The sequence below is a fragment of the Xenopus tropicalis genome, chromosome 5 (assembly GCF_000004195.4).
Source record: "Xenopus tropicalis strain Nigerian chromosome 5, UCB_Xtro_10.0, whole genome shotgun sequence".
NCBI lineage: Eukaryota > Metazoa > Chordata > Amphibia > Anura > Pipidae > Xenopus > Xenopus tropicalis.
The window spans coordinates 37753659-37777608 of NC_030681.2; the positions used below are offsets into that span (position 1 = coordinate 37753659).

Genomic DNA, 23950 nt, shown 5'->3' on the forward strand with positions numbered 1-23950 from the left:
AAATAAGCCGCTTCCTTTCCCTGGCTTCTCCAGGGATATTATTATTATTTAGGTACTGTATTATTATTGTATTTAGGTACTGTTAGTAGTATATTTCTTTTAATTAAGTATGTACATATACTTTAAGTTTTTTTCTAAATAAGGCTAATGGAACACACAGACTGGCTACCTTCTGTCTCACATGTTTGCACAGGAAGGAGGGGAATCTGGCTGTCCCTGTACACGAGGGGTAGACTTTGGATCTTTCTGTTCTGTCTCTTTGGACTCTACTCCATGAAGGGGGTGGATGCTACTGGATAGCCTGAGGCAGGAGGCCTCAGTAAGGAGAAGCCAGGGCCCTAAGTAGGCTTAGTGAAATCGGGGGTCAGGCAGACTGTCCGACTTCAGACAAATTTATAAATAATGAAAATAAAATGTGTCCAGCAGAGGGAAGTCGTAACAGCTGGTCCGTCTGGACAGAAAAAGCAATCTATTGATGCCTCACAGCAGTGCGTGGAAGTGCCAGCCGCCACTTCTTTTTATTATCCACTCGCTTGGCCAATGGGCACAAATGCAATATGTATGTATATTTTTATTTATATAGCACTTCTTGTCATGCAGCACTGTACTTAAAAGAACAAACAGGGGTCAATACAAAATTCAAATAAAAATACAAATAAATACAGTTACAATCAAGCTTAAGTGTTAAAAAGACAAGAAGGTAGGGGTACATGACAGCTTCCGCTCTGTTGCGTAAGAGAGAAATACAGACAGCAAGGATACACTTTGGAAAGACTAAGCTTTACCCTCATGTTTTCCCTGTATTAATACAAATACAGCTGCAGTTATTTTACAGCAGAGATGTAGCCAGAAATTATTTACCAGTAGCCATATAGAGCCAAGCTGTGCTAATAAACGTTTTGCTAACAATTGCAAATTAACCAACAACAACTATTACTGGCCAATGACTAGACCCATATGGGCTACTTACCAACAGAATTTTCTCACTGCCTGTATACCCATGTTTGTGTATTTCAGCAGTATTAATACCAGCTGTGTCAGTGATAGCCTTTACTTTGGATATGGGTTGGGGAGTTTTGGCCCCTAGAGCCTCCTTAGGTGGCCTAGGCATGGCTAGGTGGCGTTTCAGGTAGTCAAGTCACCCTTCATCTGACTAACGGTAGCTTGACTGCCGGAACAGTTGGAAGGCAGGTTCTAGATCTTCTAAGAAACACTGAAATATTTCTATACTTTGCAAAAAAATTTTAAAAGTAGAACATTTATATAATTTCTTACTTGGTTCAGTTTTTTTCTTAGGAGCACTCTTTTTCTTTGGCACATTCTCCTGTTTGGAGTCTTCTTGATTAACTATGGCTTCAGCTTTTTTAGGGGGTTGAGTGGAGGATGCAGGCTGAGATCCAACAGGAGATACTGCAACGACAGGCACTTCTTTGATAGGTGCATCTAACACTGGCACATGCTTAGAGGACACAGCCTGGGTGAAAGTTACAGCTGGACTTGGAGATGGTTCAACCTTAAGGACCTTCTTTTCCGGCTTTTTCTTTTTGTCTTTAGGAGATGGAGCAGATTTTTCTTGAACTGGAGCAGGCTTTTCGGAAGCAGGAGCGGGCTTTTCGGGAACGGGAGCAGGCTTTTGAGAAACGGGAGCAGGCTTTTGAGAAACCGGAGCAGGCTTTTGGGAAACCGGAGCAGGCTTTTGGGAAACCGGAGCAGGCTTTTGGGAAACCGGAGCAGGCTTTTGGGAAACCGGAGCAGGCTTTTGAGAAACCGGAGCAGGCTTTTGGGAAACCGGAGCAGGCTTTTGGGAAACGGGAGCAGGCTTTTGAGAAACGGGAGCAGGTTTTTCGGAAACTGGAGCAGATTTTACAGAACCTGGAGCAGATTTCTTAGGAACTGGTGCTACCACAGGCACAATTGGAACTTCCACAGGTACAACTGGTACAACAGGCACTGGTGTCTTCTCCAGAATTAGCTCATGTCCAGATTCAGCTTTTTTTGGGTCTGTAGGTTCCTGGTTAGATTCATGTTCAGGTATTTTTCCATTGGGCTTTTCATCCTTCTTTTTAGCTTTTCCTTTTTGAACTGGGAGCTTTTCTTTCTTCTTCTTATCAACTTTGGGCTGGTTCTTCTCAGTTTCTTTGCGCTGCTTGGCCAATGCTTCTTCATAGGATGTCTCTTTCATTGAAAAGGTTGACACAAGAAAGATTCCAAGAGCAGAAACCAACATAAAGCCACCAAACACCATGACGCCCAAGGTTTGTGGATCGTACAAATCCATCTTTGGTTTTTCACTTTAATGTCTTGGGGGAAAAAAAAAAAAAAAACAATATTAGAGGAAAAAAAACAACAAATATCTATGTTTCACAAAAATTCTGGTTATGCAAAAAAATATGAGATTCTGTAGAGCAACAAATCAGTAAAGTTTTACTTGGATTCCCCAGAGGCAGTAGTGTTCATTTCCTACAAGAACAGAAAATCCCAGATCTAAAGCATAGGCTTTCAGAAAATAAAAATTTCCCAGTTTGAAAAAAAAATTTCCTTAGCATGCAACCAAAAACATTTATAATCAGTATACGTATTTGGAATTGCTATTGAAAGCAGTGTTTGTTTATCTCTTTATGTTTGAGACTGACTCAAATATCGGCAGATGATTTTGCTCCATGTCAGTAATTCAGTGGTTTCTCTTACATTGTCTCAAGAATCAAAATGCCATGCTCAGTGTTTTAGGTATCAAAGGTAATACAATCGTTCCCATATAATAATCAAAATGTATAATTATAATTATAGTTTACAACATGTAACGACATGTACAGCGTGTCTTAGCTAACAACTAAGGGGCTGCTCCATGGGGGAACTTACTAAGTGTACCAGGCACAAAGACTTTCGAATCCTTTAAACACTATACATCAGAGAAATACCATCTTTATGGCTTATGAACTAACTGGTACTAAATGTTGGCAGTTAAAGAATGCATAAGACCCAGCTCTCTAAGACAGAGGCTACCGCATGAGTACCCAGGCAAGCAAACAAGGTTGTGTAACATTCTGGAATAGCAGCCATGTGAAGGACCAAGTGGCGGTAATATGGCAAAATCACTGGGCACCCCAGTGCCATGCATGTAAACCCCAGCAATCAGTTACTGACATGGACATCTAAAGTCTTTATTACAAATGCAGGAAGTTCTTGGCAATGCTCAGAACAATACATCCCTATAGGCTTAACAGGAGTCACCCCCACATCTATTATGAAACCACACTGCATATTTCTGATTCATTTTCCCAGCTGGGGAAGGATACAGGGTTCAGATAGCCTGCCATATGAGCTGCACTGTTTAACTCTTAGTGACTCACATACTCTCCTCCCACTCCTAGAATAGGGCAAGAGCAGCAGAAAACAAAAAGATTCATCTGAATCAAGGTGATCTATAATTTAATCCTTTATAACATATATTGTTATATCAGTAACAAAGTCTATGTGCCCATAAACGATAAGATTGGCAAACGAGCAGATTGTTCCACCTTAGGTGGGCATACCGGAGTAATCCGATCAAATTATGACGGGAATAGGAGCTGTCGGAGTGGGGACTGCATCAACGAGCTGCTGTGGTCCCTGATCTGACGGAAAAATCAAACCTACCAGATTGACACCTGCCTAATTTTTGCCATTGTGTAGGCCTATAAGGGGTCCTGATAAACAGGCAGATAAGATGACATATTGGTCTGAAGGACCCAAATCAACAGTTTAAATCTGCCCATGTAAGACCCCCTTTAGTTGTCAAGACAGATACAGTGTATTATAGCATAGTATCCAAGGCTACTGTGATACTAATATCTACAGTTAGTATTAATGTTTGTATATATAGTTCATCTATGCGAGTGTATAGATTTGTAAGTATAGGTTGTGTGTGCTGGGTTTACTTGGAAGGGTTGAACTTGATGGACTCTGGTCTTTTTTCAACTCTACGTAACTATGTATTGTTATCTATTAAACATCAGACAAATGTATTAATTGTGTCAAACCATAGTTTAATTTTATTTTGTTTTTGTGGGAAATTATTTTGCACTTGTAACTCCAAAATTCCTTAGAGGGTAAACAACTTTCTGAAAACACATCTTCCTTGTGTGCCAGTGCACCATACACTAACTCACAAATACTGCATCATGCACAGCAGATGTGCAATTTTCCAGAATGTCTGATCCCCAAATCTAATATCCAAAGTACATGAATATCCGTCTGGATCAGTGGGCACCATACACACAATAGCCTGCGGCTATTTCAATATGAGGATTTTATGGTATCCATCAAGTTTTTACCTTTTATGCAGCCTATTCGCCATAATTTATGCCCATATTTTCCTCTATTGCAGACATGATATAACATGATAGACATGCCAAATATTATATGGCAATGCCTGGCATTCAGAAGGTGATGTCTAGTTTGTATGAACACTGTTTTACACAACTTGATATAGGCCCCATGTAAACTGCTGTGCGTATGGCGCAGATGCACAGCTGTGGTTGCTGTGAAAAACACATGGTAAATGCTTTCTCATAACATATGAATGGAAGAAGGAAATAAGGGAATTCTAAAGTTCAGGGACAATATAAGGTAAAAATAATTCTTGTTTATGTTGCTAAAACAAAAAAAAAGTATTCAACAGCAAGATAAGAATTCTCTGCTTACAATGGATTGGAGAAAATTCAATGCTAGCAGAGAGATAGCAATCTGAAAGTCCCGTTTTCATTGCTGCCAACATATAAGGCATTTTTACAAAGAAATCTGATTACAATTGTCTGGCTCCCTTTAAATAAATACAACTGGCTTTACTTTTTATCCTTTATAAAAACATGGCCAGTGTGTTGTTGGAGAGAGGGTAAACCGTACCAGTGATGTGAAATATAGATGTTTTTTTATGACCACTTAGGTATAGAGCACAAAGGGCACTTTGCCCGCCACAGTATTCCCTAGAAACTCCTTACTAAAGGCAGCCATACTTGAGCTGATTGGCTATGATCTCTGACTGACTGGCCACAGAGAGAGCAAGAGGGGTTACACATGGTATACATACCAAAACAAGCTGACATGGTGCATCATCAGATTACATGTTATATTTAAAAAAAGAACAATGGGCCCGATCCTAAATTATGACTGAAATGGCATTATTAGTCCAGAAGTTGGAACTCTCTACTGGTAGTTTGGAAGATTACAATTTGAAGATTGCTCAAAAGCGGGGGAAGAAATGTCCATACACCAAAGGTCACCAAATGAGCGGATCTTTCCCCCAATAACAGGCCAGTCCATTTAGTCGGCTCTACAACAACAGGAGTATGAGCCATTGGATCCAACAGCAAAATCAAACCTGCCCAATCAACATCTGGACTTCTAACCAGTTATCAGTTGGGTTGGCCTGTCGGAAAGCCCCATACACGGGCAGATAAGCTGCCAAATCGTTCTGAAGGGCCTGAATCGGCAGCTTAAATCTTCGTATGTATGGACATCTTTAGTCTGTTAATCAGCTGGGTCCTCAAAGGAATATTTATCAATGGGCAATGTGCATTACAGGAAGTTTAGAGGAAAAAAAAATCTTTAGTGACTACCCTTATGCTTCATTAATGTAAAATGTAATTAATGAACTGCTATAAACTTAGTAAGCCTAGCGGTAAATGTTAGGGGTGAAGGGGAGGTGGCAGCAGGACTGCTGCCTGGGGTGACAGCAGCCCTTGGAGCACACTATTTCCCAGGAGGAAATATACATGTGCTACTCATTTATCAGTTCCCCGCTGACTGCTCTTGAAATCTATACAGCAGTCATGTGACCCCTATGCAATTAAATCATTGTACAAAGTTTGCCCCTGTGACTACAGGTATGCCTACTGGGATCATATTGGAGGGTTTGGCAAATGATTGCTCAGCTGGGGTCAAGTTTTGCTTCTAACTACACAGATTAAATCTGATATATTATTTATAGTAGTAAATATGTCTTTGGTCAACAATAGCAAAAATCAACAATAATGCAGAGGCAAAAAAGAAAGAAGCACATCTGCCTCTTGTGTCTGGATCTTCCTGGGATGAAGTGAAGGCACTAAATCGGTGGTGCAGTGGAGGCAACATCCCTCAGCACTGCTGATAATTAGCATCCTCTGAGATACACTTAATCCTATATTCAATTAGTTACCTAGCATTTGAGAGTGTTTTGATAGCTACTCTGAAGCCAAAAGTAAACTGTATCCTCTAGGGGAAACAGGCTACTTTATTCTATAAAATATAATGATATCAAGCTTGCAGTCAGTTGTTGCTGTACTACAACATCCAGAAATCCCAGATCACAAACACCAAAGGCTTTTTAGCCAATTAACAGCTGATAAACCTCAGGCTGCGTATTGCTAGTTAAAAGAACAAGCAAAAGCCTGGCATATGAAAGTAGAGACACTCCTTTGGGTGACTCTTTACCTGATTTGGACACCAACAAGAAGGACCAAATTGGGACAGTTCTATTATTTGGCCAACAGTCCACTGATTGGATCATAATGGAGGCCTAGGAAGTCCCAGAACAAGAGTGGGAAAGGGCCACATCAATGCAATGATACAGTCCTCGTCTAACAAGAGCTTCTTACCTGCCCGATAGTTATTGGTCAGGCAGTCCTTAAGAATGTCCCATACACAGGTCAAAAAGCTGTTTACTTATTCTGGCGGGGCCAAGTCAGCAGCTTTTATTAACCCATGTATGGCTGCCTTTACAGCATAAAGGTTATGGTCAGGCAGAATGGATCATGGTGGACTGATCTATGTATAAAAATACTACTGGCCTAGGTGATCACTGGTATATTTGATTTGCAAACCTGTGACCTAGATCTTTTCAAGCCTGACAGTACCAGTAGGAATTTCCAGCTGTATGCTAACAGCCTATATAAAGCTAATCTCTGGCATAAATTGTATAATATGATCTTTCAATTTACTTTAATTAAAAGTGATGGCTGATGTCCAGCCCCCTAACCACCACCAGTTCTTCCTGGAACAGATGAAGCCACAAGACGTTTCTCACTAACAGGAATGAGAGCTGCAGCCACCCTAGGCAGAATTTCAATAGAGATAAGAAAGCCATGGGAAGTCACTTAGATTATGATAAATTGCTCCCAACTAAGCTGAGGGTAGAAATGTCCGCTGGTTGCAACTTTCCTGTGCCTCAAGAGTTTAGCCATGGTAAGCAAGCTTCTTGCAAGACTACAGGTTTCCATACTAGACTGTTGCTTGGTAAATACATATAGGGAATAAGAGTCATGATGCCCAGGAGACTTAATAGTAGGACCGTTTGCAGCTGAGCCTTCTGGAGAAGCAAAGGCACCTACTTGCTCTTTATAACATCACTTGGACCTGAAGAAACAACCTGCTATCCTTAGAGGCTTTGGCCTCAGAGGTCTCCCCTTCACATCAGTTGCTCTGCTCATGTAAAACCATTACTTCTGTTCTAGACCCTTGAATTCATTCTGCTGTTTTGTTCTTTAAATCATTATTCCATCAAACGTTCCTCCAAACTATGATGAACAATACAAATAATAAATATTTGCTGTATCCATGGCAACCCTGTCCTTATCAAAGGGTCAATAAAGATAAGGGAGGGGAGAGTGAGATTCTGTAGACCGCAGCTTTTAAACACACAGTGACACGTGGGAAAAGGGAATTAAGAACAATATAGAAAAAATCTGAAAATGATGATCTATTTTATCTTAAATTAAAATAATGGTATATGTGTAATCAGTGGCATATAACTTTTCTGATCCCTAATGGCTGACCTGGTGCTACACAATAGGGTGCCTGCCCAAGGCCACACATATGACATTAGTGCATTTTGGCAGCATCCTGTGCGGGCCATGCCACCACTGCGTATGTATTTAATAACTCAGCAGTAGGGCGACAGGTTAGGCTTACGTGCTCTTAAAGCATATTATTAACCCTACAGCATATCCTCTAGGCCTGCCACATCACTATGAACTCTAGTTGGACACTAGAAAAACAAGTTTTAGCCTGATGTAACCCCTACTGCGCAAGCCATAGTGCTAAGGGCAATCTGAAATGACATTTAGAGGCTAGTTATAAAAACAAGTAAAATGAATTTACATTCACTCAAACAACTTGATCTCCTTTTCTGCACCTATTTATAAAACATAAATAACCACAGGCTAACATGAGGTTATGCACTAGTGCAAATATACACCATCAGAAATCACCTTTTGGAGATCTTGGGCAAAAATACATTTTAAAAACTAAAGGCTGACTGGATGGGATTGCTTCCTTTCCAAACCTATAAAAAGGGGCAAATTACAATTGCTAATTAATAATGTGCACCTACTAATATGACAGTTATGATTAAGTTTGCATTTCTAAAGATTTTTCACCCATGTTCTATATTACTTGCACTTTAACTGTTAATTTGAATTCCTTTGTAATCTCAGAAATCACAAAAAAAATATTTAGGCACCCAAAGGTCATTCCCTTATGCTGCTGCTCTATACAGAAAAGCACACACACAAAAAAAAAAAAACAAGCACAAAGTGCAATGTTTTTTACACTTGTTCTGCCATGAGCATCCAAAAACACAGGTCCTAGCACTCCAGTCTGTGCTTCCCCAGTGAATACAGAGCTGCTTGGTTTTGGTAGAACTCTATTCATTTGGGGTGGAGGAAGGCACATACGTGTCGCCTGAATTGTGCCTTATTTAGATGCGGATGTTGATGCCAATTAGTGCAGGGTACAAAGAAGCCCTGTACTTACTTCCCGGTCTAATGACCCATGTGGACTGCAAAGAACAAGTCAGAAATCCATGTTTACTAGAGCTTGCAATCTAGAGGAAGTATAATATTACATTTTGTGTCACCTTCTTGGCTGACGCTCTGCAACTAGAAAAGCCCTTATTGCTAAGGTAACAAGAGAACACGTGCTGGGTAAAACTAGTACTAAGCTTTTATGAAACAAAATGACAGCATAATAGTGTGTGCCATTATACATCTACAGTAAGAGTTCCTAGCTATCAATAGAGGGCCATTGTCTAACAAACTACAACGCCCTCTCGATATGACCATTAGAATGGTACTTGTTCGTTTAGGGTAACTGTAACTTTTTCTTCCACAGATTATGACGTTGCCCTAAACCCACTTCCTTGAAGAAGAAAAGGTATAATTACTGGGAGGTGGCAAAATTTTAGGCACCCCCTGATCATTTACCTCAGACCACAGGTTGGTGCTCCTTGTTACTAAAAAAAAAGCAACAAACGGGGTACTTCTGCAGGAACTCATTCCTGGCCATCTTTTATCTGCTTCTTTCTTCTTCTCTTGGCCCCTGGTCCAGCTGTGCAGTAGAGTGAAAAGAAGACCTTAAAAGAAAAAACTCGCCTTTTCACTCTACTGCGCATGCTCACTGGTGCTAAAGGAAAAAATAAGTGTAACGTGGTGCTCTACAGAACTACCCCGACCAGCGCAGTTTTCTGAAGGGGACACAGGCACTGGGGTCTTAAGCAAACAATTATAATCACTAGGGAGTTCCTAACATTTGGCACCCCAAGTGTTTTAACTTTCCTTCAAGCTAACTATACTGAATAAAATTATACAAAATTCATAAAATTTTCATATCATCATATATTAGGTGAAAAAATTCTGGCCCTTTGGTGTAAAGGATGGTGCCATCAGTTGGTTTGTGAATACATGCACATATGCAAAGGCACCAAGTTGACCAGTGCATGGTGCATCTGCAGATTTCGGGCATCATTTCAACTATTGGGACAAATTAACAGAACAGCAGAACTGTTTATGGTTTATGGCCATTAGTACAGTATCAGGCCTGGACTGCTAATCTAAGGATTGTGACAAATGCCAGAGGGGCTGCTGTAAGATGCAGTCACTATTTATTGGGCTGCTGGGGGACTGTTTGGGCCCCTGTGTACTTGCAATACCAGGGCTTATTCTGAAAACCAGTCCAGGCCTGCACGGTATTCATCTGCTTTGCCCCTGAGCCAGTCAGATACCAATGTGTATTGTGTAGTGTATGGCCAGCTTTAAACTTCAGTTCAGGCAAAGGATCGTAAATAATTAAATGGCAATAGAAATCAAACATTTCCCTAGACATTACAGCTTAAAGATAAAAGGCAGCTTGTAGTCCACAAAAAAAAAAAAAACCCATAATCAGGACTTCTGATCTTCCCAACAGGATACAATAAGCACCGTCACATCCCAAATCCATGTACTCAGACTGGGTATAGCCTGTTGCACTGGAAGACACTACAGATACCGAGTTCCACAGCCCTCACCTGGTGGCATAAGCAAACACAATTATGACATTTCTTAAAAGATGTATAAATATTTGATTCCAGTTTGTTTGAACAGCAAAGCAATCACACCCCATCCTTATTCCTGTTAGATCAGTCAAAGCTTTTTGCCTCCTAAAAGGGATGTCTACCAAGGCTTGCTAAATGAATACATCTTTCCCCCAATATGACCACATAAGGCTAACTGGAACTCTTGGAAGTCCATTTTAAAGTACCACTGCCTTTAAACTGGGGTATGGACATTGGTAATAACATAGGAGTTTAAACTGGGGTATGGACATTGGTAATAACATAGGAGATGCCAAGTTTGATCCTGGTCTAGTAACCCAGAGCAAACAATTAGACATTTGCTGACCAGGTAATGCTGCCATGTTGGTTGATTTCTATGAATTATTAGACCTGATGTTATTACAATTCCCTACATCACTAGACATTCAAGCCTCTTTCCCCCTACTTCGAATGCAAAGCCACCAAGCCAACCCCCCACCATTTTTTGGGTTTAGATCACCTTTAAATGTTTTAGACTCTTTTGTATGCCTTTCTGTGGTTTTTGGCTGATAAGCAAAGATCGAAATAAAACATATTATACAGTAGTGTTTATTCACGCAGGTAGCCCAATGTGCAATTTTGTATGCAAAATGACATCTTTTTTTCCCCACAATGCAACATTCCCCCAAACTACAAGGCATAATTACTATCGCATGCCATGTTAGAACAGAAATGAGTTCTTATAACCACATTCTAATCACTAATGTTCCTATGTAACTAGCATTTGCTTTATCCTAAGTATCTTTAGCAACATGTGCATCCGAGTATGAGGAACAGGCACCAAGAAATGATATAGTCAATAATGTAACCCCCTATTGTAAAATATAAGGCTATTAAAAGTTATGATCCATGACCATATACATATGCAAGGCTGAAAGCTGACTTTTAGTATCCTTATACTGTACAAGTGGGGGTACATTATTATTATTATTATTACTTGTGTTTTAATACACAAGTATTGTAATAGAGAGTTTTTTGAGAAATTACATCACCAAACACTGATTATAACTGATGACATCACTATGGGGCCAATTCAAATCCTGAATGGGAAAAACTCGGATTAGATACGATAATTTCTGAAGATCGCAAATATCATGAAAATGCTTACGAAAAAATCGTATTAGTCACGATAATATTGTATTGGCAATCCGAAAGTCACAAAATTTTCGTACCAAACGATTGTAAATGGCGGCAGAACTTTTCCAAATTTTTCGCACAAGCATACGAAAATTTGCGCGGGTGTACGAAAAAGTCACGCAAGCGCGAAAAATCGTCGAAAATACGCTTGGAGCGTTCGAATGAACTTAATAAATCTCCCCCTAATTATGTAAGGATATAATTTACAGGATATTCATGGCTCTTGTGTATTATATATAAGAAAATGATTCTAGTTTGCCTAAAATACAATGCTTAAAGCACAGAGATGTGCGAGATGCAGCAGCAATAGAAGCAGATGCAATAGAAGCAGATGCAGCAGCAGTTGAAGCAGTGCGCCCCTATGCGAACAATGTGCGGCCCCTAGAGGTCTGGCTCTGGGATGGAGATTACGGAGTTTTTTTCCAGACCGCTAGATGGGTAGACGTGTCCCTGAAGCCGGCAGATGAGAGGAGGAATATGGACACGTAAGCCACTTGTGGGGGCAGGTCACTGACTGGATCTGTCTCAAACCAAAGGGGTTGGATTATTCTCCTGCGCTTTCTGAAACTTTCCATTACCAGATCAGACAGAACTCTGAGGAATTTAACTGCAATATATCTCGCTGAGGATACTGGGTATTTTCTCTCAGAGGAAAGCCAATGAGGCTCGCACGTCTGCACCCACAGGGGAAGCCCAGTTAGCCAGTCGCACATACAGCCACACTCGCCCTGTTCCTAGAATGCAGCCCGCAGAGCGATCCCGAACTGTTCCCGTTGGTTTGCCCTGATCTCCCCAACACTGTCCCCGACCCCTCGGCTCCCCGACCCCCCGGCTCCCCGGCTCCCCGATCCCCAGACTGACACGTAGAAACAAGAGACGCCTCCCCTTCCTAGTTCCTTATGCAAAGTCCATGCAGGTAACAAAGGTTAGAGAGAAGGCAGAACAAAGTTGTAGTTGGACAATAACTCACCGCATCCACATGCTTATACACTGACCCTGTCGCACTGCTGAGAGTTGTAGTTGGTGCACACCTGGAGCATCGCATTCCAGACTGTTAATGCTTATTCTGCAAAGGGACCACCCCAGCGCCCCTCCCCATCATCCTCATTCATCCTCCAGGAATTATTCAATTAAAGAAAAAACAAAACTGACGCAAAATCAAATCTCCAGATTCACTAACAAAAAACATACCATTCATTACTCCAGTTTCATAAGCTGATATTACTGAAGATATGTACATAGATATATACAGCCTATCATCACTAAATATGAGCCCAAGCATGGATGTAGCGCAACACTGAAAGTTATGCCCAGCTGTGCAGCCGCGCAAGTACAGTACATACAGTACAATGCAGCGCACTGAATTCCCACAGCTGGAATGGCCTGATGGATAGAACGCCCAGCTGTGCTACATGGTGTCAGTGTCCAACTGCTCCAGCTGGCAGGGAAATGTTGGGCTGTGTGCGCTTGGGCTTGGCGGTGCCATAGCGGCTGAGAGCACTTACCTATACACTGAGGGAGTGTAGGGGAACGCTAGGCTGATGGGGATGCGGCTGCACAATGTCACCCAGTGGGAGCTGCGCTTCTGTCTCACTCACTGAGCCGGCTCGGGCTTGTGCTGCTAACTCTCTGGAGTCGTGGCACTTTTCTCCTCACTCGGATTTTTTTTTTTTTCCTTTCATTGCAACTTTATTGCGCAGGAGCGAACAAACAAGTAGTGCAGGTCAGTTACATATTACGAAGGATTTGTCAGTAGCCACAGGTTGCCGGGTGAACAAGCAATAGCTTTACTGCACAGGCGTTATTGCTATATAATACATCAGAGCCACCAGTACCCTGTGAATTATTTTTTTTATAAATGGTGCTTAGTGATGTCATTACTTATAAGTGGTGTAATTTGTGTATTGTGTTAACTTCCTAAAACGTGTATTATAATAAACCAATGCCCCCTTCTTAAATATACCTCATCATTCTATTATTTTTTTTTTTTTGTGCATTTATACCAGGGAGCCCAAAGGCAACCTTTCTGATGCCATCTTCCCCTTTCTCCTCCCTCTGCCCTTACCAACCACATGTCATGAGGGGGATAATGACTAGATTGCAACAAAATTGCTCTTTTGTTTTTTTGCAACAAAACCATGTTTTGGTCTCAAAAAACCTGAACCCAAAAAAATCTATGATTGTCTCTTAGTGAGTGTAACCCTATTCTGGCTAATAATTGCCAGTACCGGCTAGTAGGTATGAGCACGGGCACATGTGACTCCAACACACAGGCTGGGCCTTCGCAAAACGGAAGAATTACACTTGAGAGGTGTTGCAGAACTACAACTCTCTACTGCCACAACGTGTATATAAGTAATTATGGACGCCAGAGGTTCTTTTGCATTGAACTAGAACTTGGTTTATTGATGGTACACAGCATATGCAGGGTTAATACTCACAGCTTTGAGGTAGAATAGCACATAAATGTCAAATGCAGTTGCAGATAGCAGAAATAGTATAGCACCACTGTGGAGATAGGTATAGGGGATAGCCAGGAGTCCCAAAGGTAGTGTCTGCTTTATCTGGACCGGATCCCTACAGCGACGGTGGTTCAGGGGTTAATAACAGCCTAAATCCTATGTCTGACACTGCGGTCCCTACAGTAAGGCAGCAGAGCCTTGGGTGTACTAAACCCTCTATAGTCTCCTATGTGGGAGCGTATAGCTGCTCATACTAAATAGCCCTGAACTAAGTCACACTCCTAAAGCGTGCTATAACAGAGTCTAACCTGCAAATGACTACACCTCATTCACGGGGTCCCTGATCCCCGACTTAGAATCACTAGATGGATTGGCTTCCTCTAGGGCACAGACTTCTGGGCCAAGTTGAGAACCCAGGCTCGATGTGCAACCTGTTCTGAAGGATAGGAATGCCAAAGAGGAAGCGCCCACACCCTGCAAATCACTATATTACAGTGTGCAGGAAATGGTCATCCTAACTAAGGGCCAATAAGTGCATAGTGACACATAACTAAAGTGGCAACATTACAATCTGCTCAGTAACAGCAGATAGCACAGTGTAGGGCTAAAGCCATAGGAAGCTTAGTTCCTATGGGTCCCTACATTCTCCCCCGGGAAAACCCATTCCGACCCGGCAATGGAGAGAGAATGCAAACACATATATCAAAACATTTGTTTGAAAATATTGCAAAATAAACAGTTCCATACAACCGCTTCAGATAGTCTCTCCTGAGATCTATCACGACATAATGGATACTGCAAGAAAAGGCATAGTTAAGGCACAATAGTGAACTGTTACTGTTACGTTACTGGAACATATATACAACCCACATGAGTGTCTACCAGAGAACACTCAGGCCTATACTTAGAGAACCATGGGATAACTCCTGTCCCTGCTCAGGGTTTCCCAGGCACACACTTACAACTTGGGAGAGTCCTGCTGCCATCAGGCCCACCCAGGCACTTGCTTAGATTGTGGTGAGGTTTTACATAGTTCGTTACACAACCCCGGTTGGGTTTTTTCTGAAAAGGAAAAGTCATATAAAGCACATCTTAGCAGTGCAAACATGTAAGTGCAAACTTTAATCAACTGGCCCCACCAAAAACCATTCTTCAGTCAATGCATCTCATCCCACCCTAGCCCAGTGTTCATAGAGTGCCAATTCTATGCACTTTGTAGGATATGAGAAGAGGTAGTAAGTCCCACCTTGATAGGCAAGTCAAAATAGAAGTTATGTTGTGGTGGGGGCTCAGCAGTCTTTTTTTTAGAGCCAACTATTTACAAAGCTCAAATTAGTCTCTTAGGAGGAAAAATGAAAATTAGACAGCCCAACAACTTTGGGGCAACAAAGGAGAAATGTGCAAGTCTCTAACTCATGTGAGTGAGTCCAAGCAAAATCTTTAAGGGAAAAGGTTCCCAATAATGAGAATTATCCAGGCATCCTAGAGCCACTGTGGGTATTCAGACTAGGGTCCCAAACCTCTCAACAGTGTCCTCGTAGGAGATATAGTACCTTGGATGTGGTTTGTCTATGCGAGCACCGCTGGGGAGCAACGCATTGATGCAGAAATGCTTCTCCTCGCTGTATTTGCCGCAGCTTTTAACAAAATGCTTCATGATGGTACGGCCGTACCACCACTCATTTACGGTGTCGCATAGGTAAGTGAGGTCTTTCTCTCTTTTCTTTGGGTTTGCGTGGAACAAGCCAGCCGGGCCGATATCCTCGCGGCGACATAACTCCCCGTACAACCACTCCTCCAGATGTCGATCCACTTTATCAAACACCCACTCAGGTGCATATGGCATGAAGAATCCATACAGGTCTCGAACCCGGAAATTTATTATCCGTTGCACCCGGGAGACTGTGCGGAAGACTTCTGGATTTGCTCTACCGGGGAGGACCCAAAAGGTACTCTCATCCACGTCTGGAAACCGTCGGATGGCAAGGTGCCTCTCACTTGAAGGGCCTACCTTGGTGCTGGTTGTAGCGGTAGTGTCGATTTGTTGAGTCTCTGGGGGGTCATCCTGATCTCCCCATCCTGGAACTGACTCTGGTGCAGATTGTTCTGCAGGAGTATCAAGGACACTTCCTGAAGGTGATACCCCCAGAGTAGGTGATGGTCTGGAGGAGCCACGGCCGCGACCCCTCCCCCTGGCGGGTGGCTTGTTTTCAGCCGCATCGGAGTCGGAGGACCCCATGATGAATGGGCCTTCCCCTGGCTGGCTCCCATAAACCTCGGACACTGACATGGGAAATGTGCCCTTTTTCCTCGCAATAGTGTAAGATGGCTTGCGTAGGGGGTTTGGAGACAGTCCAGTAATAGGAGCGCATTCAGGCGCTGTAAAAGACTCTTTATTAGGCTCTGAGGGTGGCTCTTTAGGTGGCTCAGTAGTATCCACTGGAGGGGTAGCTTCCCCTTTAATCTCTGTGTCTGTGGCGGCGATGGCCTTGGGAGACACGCTGTCCAGGGCTGAGACCACTGAGGAGGCTGGTTCACTGTCCTCTGGCTCCACAACAACATTGAAGGGGCCATTCCAGCACTCCTTTGAGCAATGGGGGCAGATGGAGCTAAATTTGTCAAACTCCTTTATAAGCGCTTGCCCGCACTTCCCACAGTAAGGGGTTACTAGGTGGATGTTGTCCCGTATCACCCTTATGCCAAAGTTCCCTGCCCATGTGTATCTGGGCTCAAGCTTGACTTTTTCTGGCTCCCGGAATGAGAATGGGTACTTCACCCGGGGTATATCCAACTCCTCCCACCCGTCCCAGCCGGCGTCCGCCATTTTGTTACCTGGGCACGGGTGCTGTGGGGTCCTGGAGGTAGTATCCGCCACAGTGAAATGTCCACAACAGCAGCCGCTGTGTTTGGAAGGTGTGGACTGTATGCTGTAAAAGCTTGGGTAGCTGTTAAAGGCTTTCTTAGCTAAGTCAGGTAGCGATGCTGCAAGAGCTATCTGAGATGCGTCCGCACTCTCAGCAAGTCTGGCACAAAATGGCGCTCGTGACATCATGTCCGGGCACCTCCCTACAGAACCGCACTTGATTGGCTGCCTTCCCCCACGTGACTGGGGTGATGGGCGGCGGTTTCTGCAGCGCGCGTCTCCTTTACCAAGATGGCGGCGGTTTACTTCGCGCCAAATATGGCGGCGCCCACAGCTTGCAGCGTGGAGTAGGAGATAGGCGCGAAAATCACAAAATACAGTTTAGTAGTCTGGGCACATGGGACACTCGGGAAGAACCTCAAACCGAACCCACGGCCTTTTATACAAGTATTATTTCAAAAAATCAGGCGCTTTGCTTTAGTGAGTCCGTAGCTGCAAAAGCGCTTGTCAGTCACTTTAATAAAGATAATACACGGCAGTGTGCAATAAGGGCCCCACGTTGGGCGCCATAAATGTAACCCTATTCTGGCTAATAATTGCCAGTACCGGCTAGTAGGTATGAGCACGGGCACATGTGACTCCAACACACAGGCTGGGCCTTCGCAAAACGGAAGAATTACACTTGAGAGGTGTTGCAGAACTACAACTCTCTACTGCCACAACGTGTATATAAGTAATTATGGACGCCAGAGGTTCTTTTGCATTGAACTAGAACTTGGTTTATTGATGGTACACAGCATATGCAGGGTTAATACTCACAGCTTTGAGGTAGAATAGCACATAAATGTCAAATGCAGTTGCAGATAGCAGAAATAGTATAGCACCACTGTGGAGATAGGTATAGGGGATAGCCAGGAGTCCCAAAGGTAGTGTCTGCTTTATCTGGACCGGATCCCTACAGCGACGGTGGTTCAGGGGTTAATAACAGCCTAAATCCTATGTCTGACACTGCGGTCCCTACAGTAAGGCAGCAGAGCCTTGGGTGTACTAAACCCTCTATAGTCTCCTATGTGGGAGCGTATAGCTGCTCATACTAAATAGCCCTGAACTAAGTCACACTCCTAAAGCGTGCTATAACAGAGTCTAACCTGCAAATGACTACACCTCATTCACGGGGTCCCTGATCCCCGACTTAGAATCACTAGATGGATTGGCTTCCTCTAGGGCACAGACTTCTGGGCCAAGTTGAGAACCCAGGCTTGATGTGCAACCTGTTCTGAAGGATAGGAATGCCAAAGAGGAAGTGCCCACACCCTGCAAATCACTATATTACAGTGTGCAGGAAATGGTCATCCTAACTAAGGGCAATAAGTGCATAGTGACACATAACTAAAGTGGCAACATTACAATCTGCTCAGTAACAGCAGATAGCACAGTGTAGGGCTAAAGCCATAGGAAGCTTAGTTCCTATGGGTCCCTACATGAGTAATTCAGGATTAGGTCATTATCTCCCTTACCATGGGGTTGGCTGATTGCCAGGCCTGGATTTGTGGAGAGGCCACAAAGGCCCGGGCCTAGGGCGGCAGAATCTGGGGGCGGCATGCCGCCCCGCCGCACAAAAATCTTGAAATGTGCGCTCCCATACGGAGCAATGGGGACTTCTCTGCACACTGGGGGGGGGGCGTGCGACCGGGGGCGGCTTCTGGGTGGGCGGTTTTGAAATCCGGCCCTGCTGATTGCTCTGCTTTTCAGCATAAGAGCTGGTTGAGGAGGACTCTTGTTGTAAAGTATAATCTCACCTCAGAGATCATGACCTGTATAAAATCACCTGGCCTTCAGCCTTGTACCCAGTGTCGGACTGGCCTACCAGGATACCAGGAAAACTCCTGGTGGGCACAGGTGCCAGTGGGCTCTCTTGCTTCTAACTATTTAGCCTATTTCATGGTCATTCCCTGTTACTGTATGGGAACAAGGAAGTGTAATAGATAGAAGAATAGAGTATAGTATGTAGAGAAAATAAAGTTTGGGGGAGGAGAGGAGGAATTAAAGTTCTGAGAGCAGGCCTGATGAAGCCTTCCTGATGCTACCCTCCATTACCCTCCCCACATTTACGTCTTCAGCAGTTGAGCTAGTAGAGCGAGGGGGCCAAATCACTAGTTGCGCTCTGTGACTAGAAGACTTGAATTCACTTTTAAAAATGGAATGTCAGCTCTTTGAGTTTCCAGGAGCTGTTTTTTGATGACCCTGATTACCTGCCACACACTGCTGCCTAAGGCATCATGACAAGATCTGCCCTGCCTTTATATGATTGTGGAACTCCTTGGTGACACATAATATATCTTTATATTTTATATGCAGCAATATAAATAATGTTTTTTTTTAGTAATGATATTGATTTATTTCAGCGGGTGTATTAGTTGTTCTATAAGAACTAATATTTAAACCTAGGTTATTAAATAGAAGGGCATATTCATTTACCTTGACACAGTGCGCAAAGTGCAATTTCAAGCCCAATCGCCATATTTTTTCCCACAATTCAGTGGTATTCCCCGCCTGAAATTCTGGGGTCATTGCAGATGCAAACAGCCAATTCTCTTGATGCAATTATTTTGCATCTACTGCAGTTGCAGTTGCATAGAATTCGGCAAAATGGACCCCACTGCATGTCTGCCTTGTTCAAAGCAGGTGCAGTTCCGACAAATATTTTGTATGTCTGCCTGGTGTCAATTCTGGTGTTTGGCATCCCTAAAAACATCTAAAATACACAACATTTCATCAAAATTAATCAAATTTGACATTCCACATTTTAGTAAATATACCCCAAAGTATCGCTAAAAGTCATATAAATCTGTGTAAAGTTCTTTTAAAGTTTGCCATTCACATTTTAAATGACATGCCAATCCCAAAAATAGGTTTTTGCCTAATAAACCATAATTCTAAGCAACTTTCTAATATGAATGGTTGTTTCTTTTTAAACAATGTTGCTAAGGTCGGTGTCCTTCAGCAAGGTAGGTCTGTCAATCTGCTGCCTTGTGTTACATTGTTTCAAGAGTCAGAGCCACTATGGTAGAGAATAGAAAAGAACAGACAAACTTCTTTTAATAGCAATTATATATACAAAACTCTTTTTCTTTTATTAGGCAAAACATTGATATTCTGGGTTGACTTGACCTTTAATTGTAATTTTTTGAATATTTTATTTCTGCTAGGGGGGATAAGAGATTCATGTAAAATTCAAATAAAATGCTGCAGAAATTGTCAACTCAAAATCTCAGTGATGATGTGTCATAAGGCAGCTAAAGCCTTTAATTTAATTTGGCCTAGGGCTGTTGGTAATAACACCTACCATGGGCAGCACCCTATACCTCATAAGACATGGATCAGTGGAATAAATATCTGAGGGTTAGTCTCTGTCACCCACCCACCAAGTCAGTGGCCAGAAACCACCTATTCTTGTAAATCCAGGAAAGGGATTCCAACATTAATTGTTAATTCCAACATTTGCACCGGAGCCAATAGGTTTTACTTTAGCCATTTCTAAAAGTTCCCATACATGCACTGATATTACTGTACGAAACAAGGTTTTGTACAATATTTGGTACATGTATGGGTTGACGAAACGACTGATATTGGCAAAAGCCTTGAATATTGGTTGTCTTGTCAATGGGGCAGGTCTAAAAATTTTGATGGCACCCAAACATTGGCTGTATGTTAATGCTGAATCTTTAGACAGGGGTAGAATTTCAATTACCAATTAGCCTTAAATTACCTATGGGTTTCACTGGCATATGCTTCAGTGTCCTTTTCTTCCTGGACATGGCATATGCATGGTGTGGCACCCTAAACTTCGGGGTACTGGTGCATGTGTCTATTGCTTACCACTAAATCCTGGACCTGGAGGAGGAGGACCATGCCAGAGCAAACTTGAAGGTAAGGTTTCAGTCTTATGTGTAAGTGCAGGGGTACACAGGGAGATTAGTCGCGCCGCGACAAATCTCCGTTGTCGCAGGCAACTAATCTCCCCACAATGCCATCCCACCGGCTAGAATGTAAATCACCAGGGGGGATGGCATACGCGGCACCACGATTTTTGGCGAAGTTGCCTTGAGAGGAAATTGCCTTGAGGGCAAATTGTGGCGCCGCGTAAGCCATTCCACCGCCGATTTACATTCAAGCTGGTGGGAAGGCATTGTGGGGAGATTAATCGCCCGCGACAACGGAATCTCCTTGTGTACCCCTGCCCTAAAGGATGTCATGGAGAGTAATTAAAGTAATCAAAGCTAATTAGAGGGTTAAGTTTCTCTTTAAAGGGATAATGAATATCTCAAAACTAATGGCTGTATATGTTTTTTGTGCAGGTACTGGGATGGAATCTATTATTTAAAAATCTTGGTAGCTGGGGTTTTGTTGGATAAGGAGTCTTTCTGTAATCTGGATCATCATACCTTATGTCTACTAAAAACATTTAATCATTAAATAAACCCAATAGGGTTCTTTTGTCAACATGGGTTCATGCAGCTTAGTTACCATCAAGTACAATTACGTTTTCTTAGGAGTGAAGACATGGAAATAAGATGGAAATAACAGAAGCGTAGAGAACACTGAGAAACAATGTGAGCAGGGTGTTCCATAGTCTCTGTATATCTATAATTATATGGTGTGGGCCTGTGATTCATGTTGATTCGTGTCATGCAGTGCCCATGTTGGTGGCAAACCAGTGGCCAGTTGTACCTTAATTTTATTCTGTCAGCCCTGCATTGTGAGCATGTGCATGGGTACCAGTGCCCTCTGCCAATCATTGTATGTGCTTAGGGTGCCAGTATCCATTGTCTTTCACTTTATAACATGCTTGTGGTGCCAGTATCCATTGCTTTTATTTATATAATCATAATGCTTGGCACCTGCGGAGATATGTCACCCCAGTGACGATTCTTTTTAATGCGCCCAACAAATCTTCCCATGTGTAATTTCCCTTAAGGTGGCTATACACTTAGCAATTCTGATCTTTTCTGTGACCATCGGTCACAGGAATGATCATTTGTTTCCCCCACTGATGTTCAGGGCTGAATCGTCAGATGTGGAGGTAGAAACAATAGGAAATCTACCTCCTCCTGCCGATTCAGCCCTGAATGCAGATTTTGTTCTGGGTGCCTTAAATGGTGCCTGATCAAAACCTTTTAACCCAGCCTGTCGACGAGATGACCGATATCCGCAAGCCTTTGCATGCACAGCACCGCAAAAAAATCATGCCCACCCTCGGCCCATGTTCACAATCCAAAACAGCCTTAATTGTGGGCACTTCAGATGGCACCCATCGTCAAAAGGGACTCAGTTTACAAGGGATAAGTTGTAAAGCCTGTTTGGGAGAGCAGTCACTTGGCAATATGCATGGTGTCAATTATGCCCCAGCCCACTATTCTTTTAGCTCTAATGGGCTGTATCCATGGACGCAAGTTGCTGAAAGAACCCTGGAATTTATGTTTTTTTTGCCATAGACTACTTTCCATGCTGTATACAGACAAGTTTTCCATTCTGGCTTTCTTCTGTAGGAAGGTGCTGGGTATTAGCTCTAGACTGCCTCGCATGGCCCTCACAGAATTACTAGTTTCATAACACTTTCCCATGGAACCCTCTAGCCTAAAAATATAAATATGTATGTCAGTGCCATATATGGCACTGGAATAAAATCAAGTCCCAGGACTGAGATAAGAACAGTACTTAACACAATTGTAAGAAGCATTATTAGTATTTAATCTAAGTGCGCCTGCTTCATTTTGTGACATTTCGAGTGCACATTACTTGCTACCATAGCTCAGCACTCTTCTTATATTACATATCTGGCAAACATAAGATTTGCTTTTCCCACTGTCCCTACTGTGGGGTAAGAAGCTTGTGAAAAATATATTTGTTATGTCCAAGATTCATTTTCTGTCTCTCAAATGTGGAAAAATATACTTTATTTATCTTTTCTTCAGCATCCAGGGTGGATCATTTAAATGATTTGTGACATTAGCATATCTAATATATGTAATTATTATTCTATAGTAAAGTCAGTGATTAATTTATTTTTTGTTACAAGTCTCTTGGGGTCAGTTACAATTACAGCAGCAGTGAATGTTCAAGCGCAGTGATCCTTGGCACAAAATGATGTCTTGGAACAGAGCACATACAGTGTGAGAACATCACTGATTGTTTAATCACATTGGCGCAGAACTCTGTACTGTGTCTCCTTAGGGCTCATAGGGTTGCCATGATGGTATTATTATTATTATTATACTTTTTTTATATATCACCAACCTATCTCACAGCACTTTATACATTATTCACAGCAGTAAATCTTGCAATCCAGCCCTGCAAGGCAATAGTTCTTAAACATTGTGACATCAAGTTGCAATAGTACAAAGGAATGTAAAGCTGCTTTAATGGTATGGAGTGAAGATCTGCCAAGATGGTACAGAGGTGTGTAAATCCAGTGCCAGGCCAAGAGGCAGTTAATTGCACCCAAGGCAAATACCACTGCCCCTACTTACCTCCACAAACTGCTCTGGCTCGCCCTTTGCGGAACTTTGAGCAAGTCAGGGTGGGCAGGAACGGAACATACCATGCCCCATTTTGGTGTAACTACTCTGTACCAGGCTGCCCCACTCAAAGACTTAGTGGCCCAGCAGTCACCCCTTCGGCTTGTGTATAAATCCCTGCTCCTTGCCCCATCTTCTACCTGAGAGTCGGCAAGGAATGTGGATTTATGTGGATTTATGTTTCGCCAGTGGTGCCCGAGGTGGCTACCTAGCCTGCCTACCCCTAGTTCCAGTTCTGTGTAGATCTGCAGTGATGGTACTAAGGTGTGTAGATCTGCCTTGATGATACAGAGGTATTTATAGTAAACATGGTTCAGAAGTATGTAGGTTCCAGGATGGCACACATATTTATAGAGCTGTCATGATGATTTCACAGAGATCTGTAGAGCTGCCATGATGGTACAGAGGTGTGTCTTAATGGCAAAGATGTTTGTTGGGTTGCAATGCAGGTACACAAGCAACACAATTTAGCAGGTCTGTTTAGCGCAAGACTCCTGCAGCACCACATAACCCTAATCTTTACTTTCCCTTAGTCCTTGTATTAGCA

General features: G+C 42.7%; 1 protein-coding gene across 6 annotated transcripts in view; it reads right to left on the reverse strand.

Annotated features, from left to right (window-relative positions):
- Positions 1–13166, reverse strand: part of rrbp1 (ribosome binding protein 1) — a 42774-nt gene extending 29608 nt beyond the window's left edge. For 3 of the 6 annotated variants that reach the window (XM_031901638.1, XM_012962874.3, XM_012962871.3), the window contains exons 1-2: positions 13006–13165; positions 1276–2300 (exon numbers count right to left, since the gene is read on the reverse strand). In XM_031901638.1, the coding sequence (XP_031757498.1) occupies positions 1276–2278 (1003 nt within the window). In that variant the 5' untranslated portion in view covers positions 2279–2300; positions 13006–13165. 6 annotated transcript variants of the gene reach the window in all.
- Positions 13167–23950: the final 10784 nt, after the last annotated feature.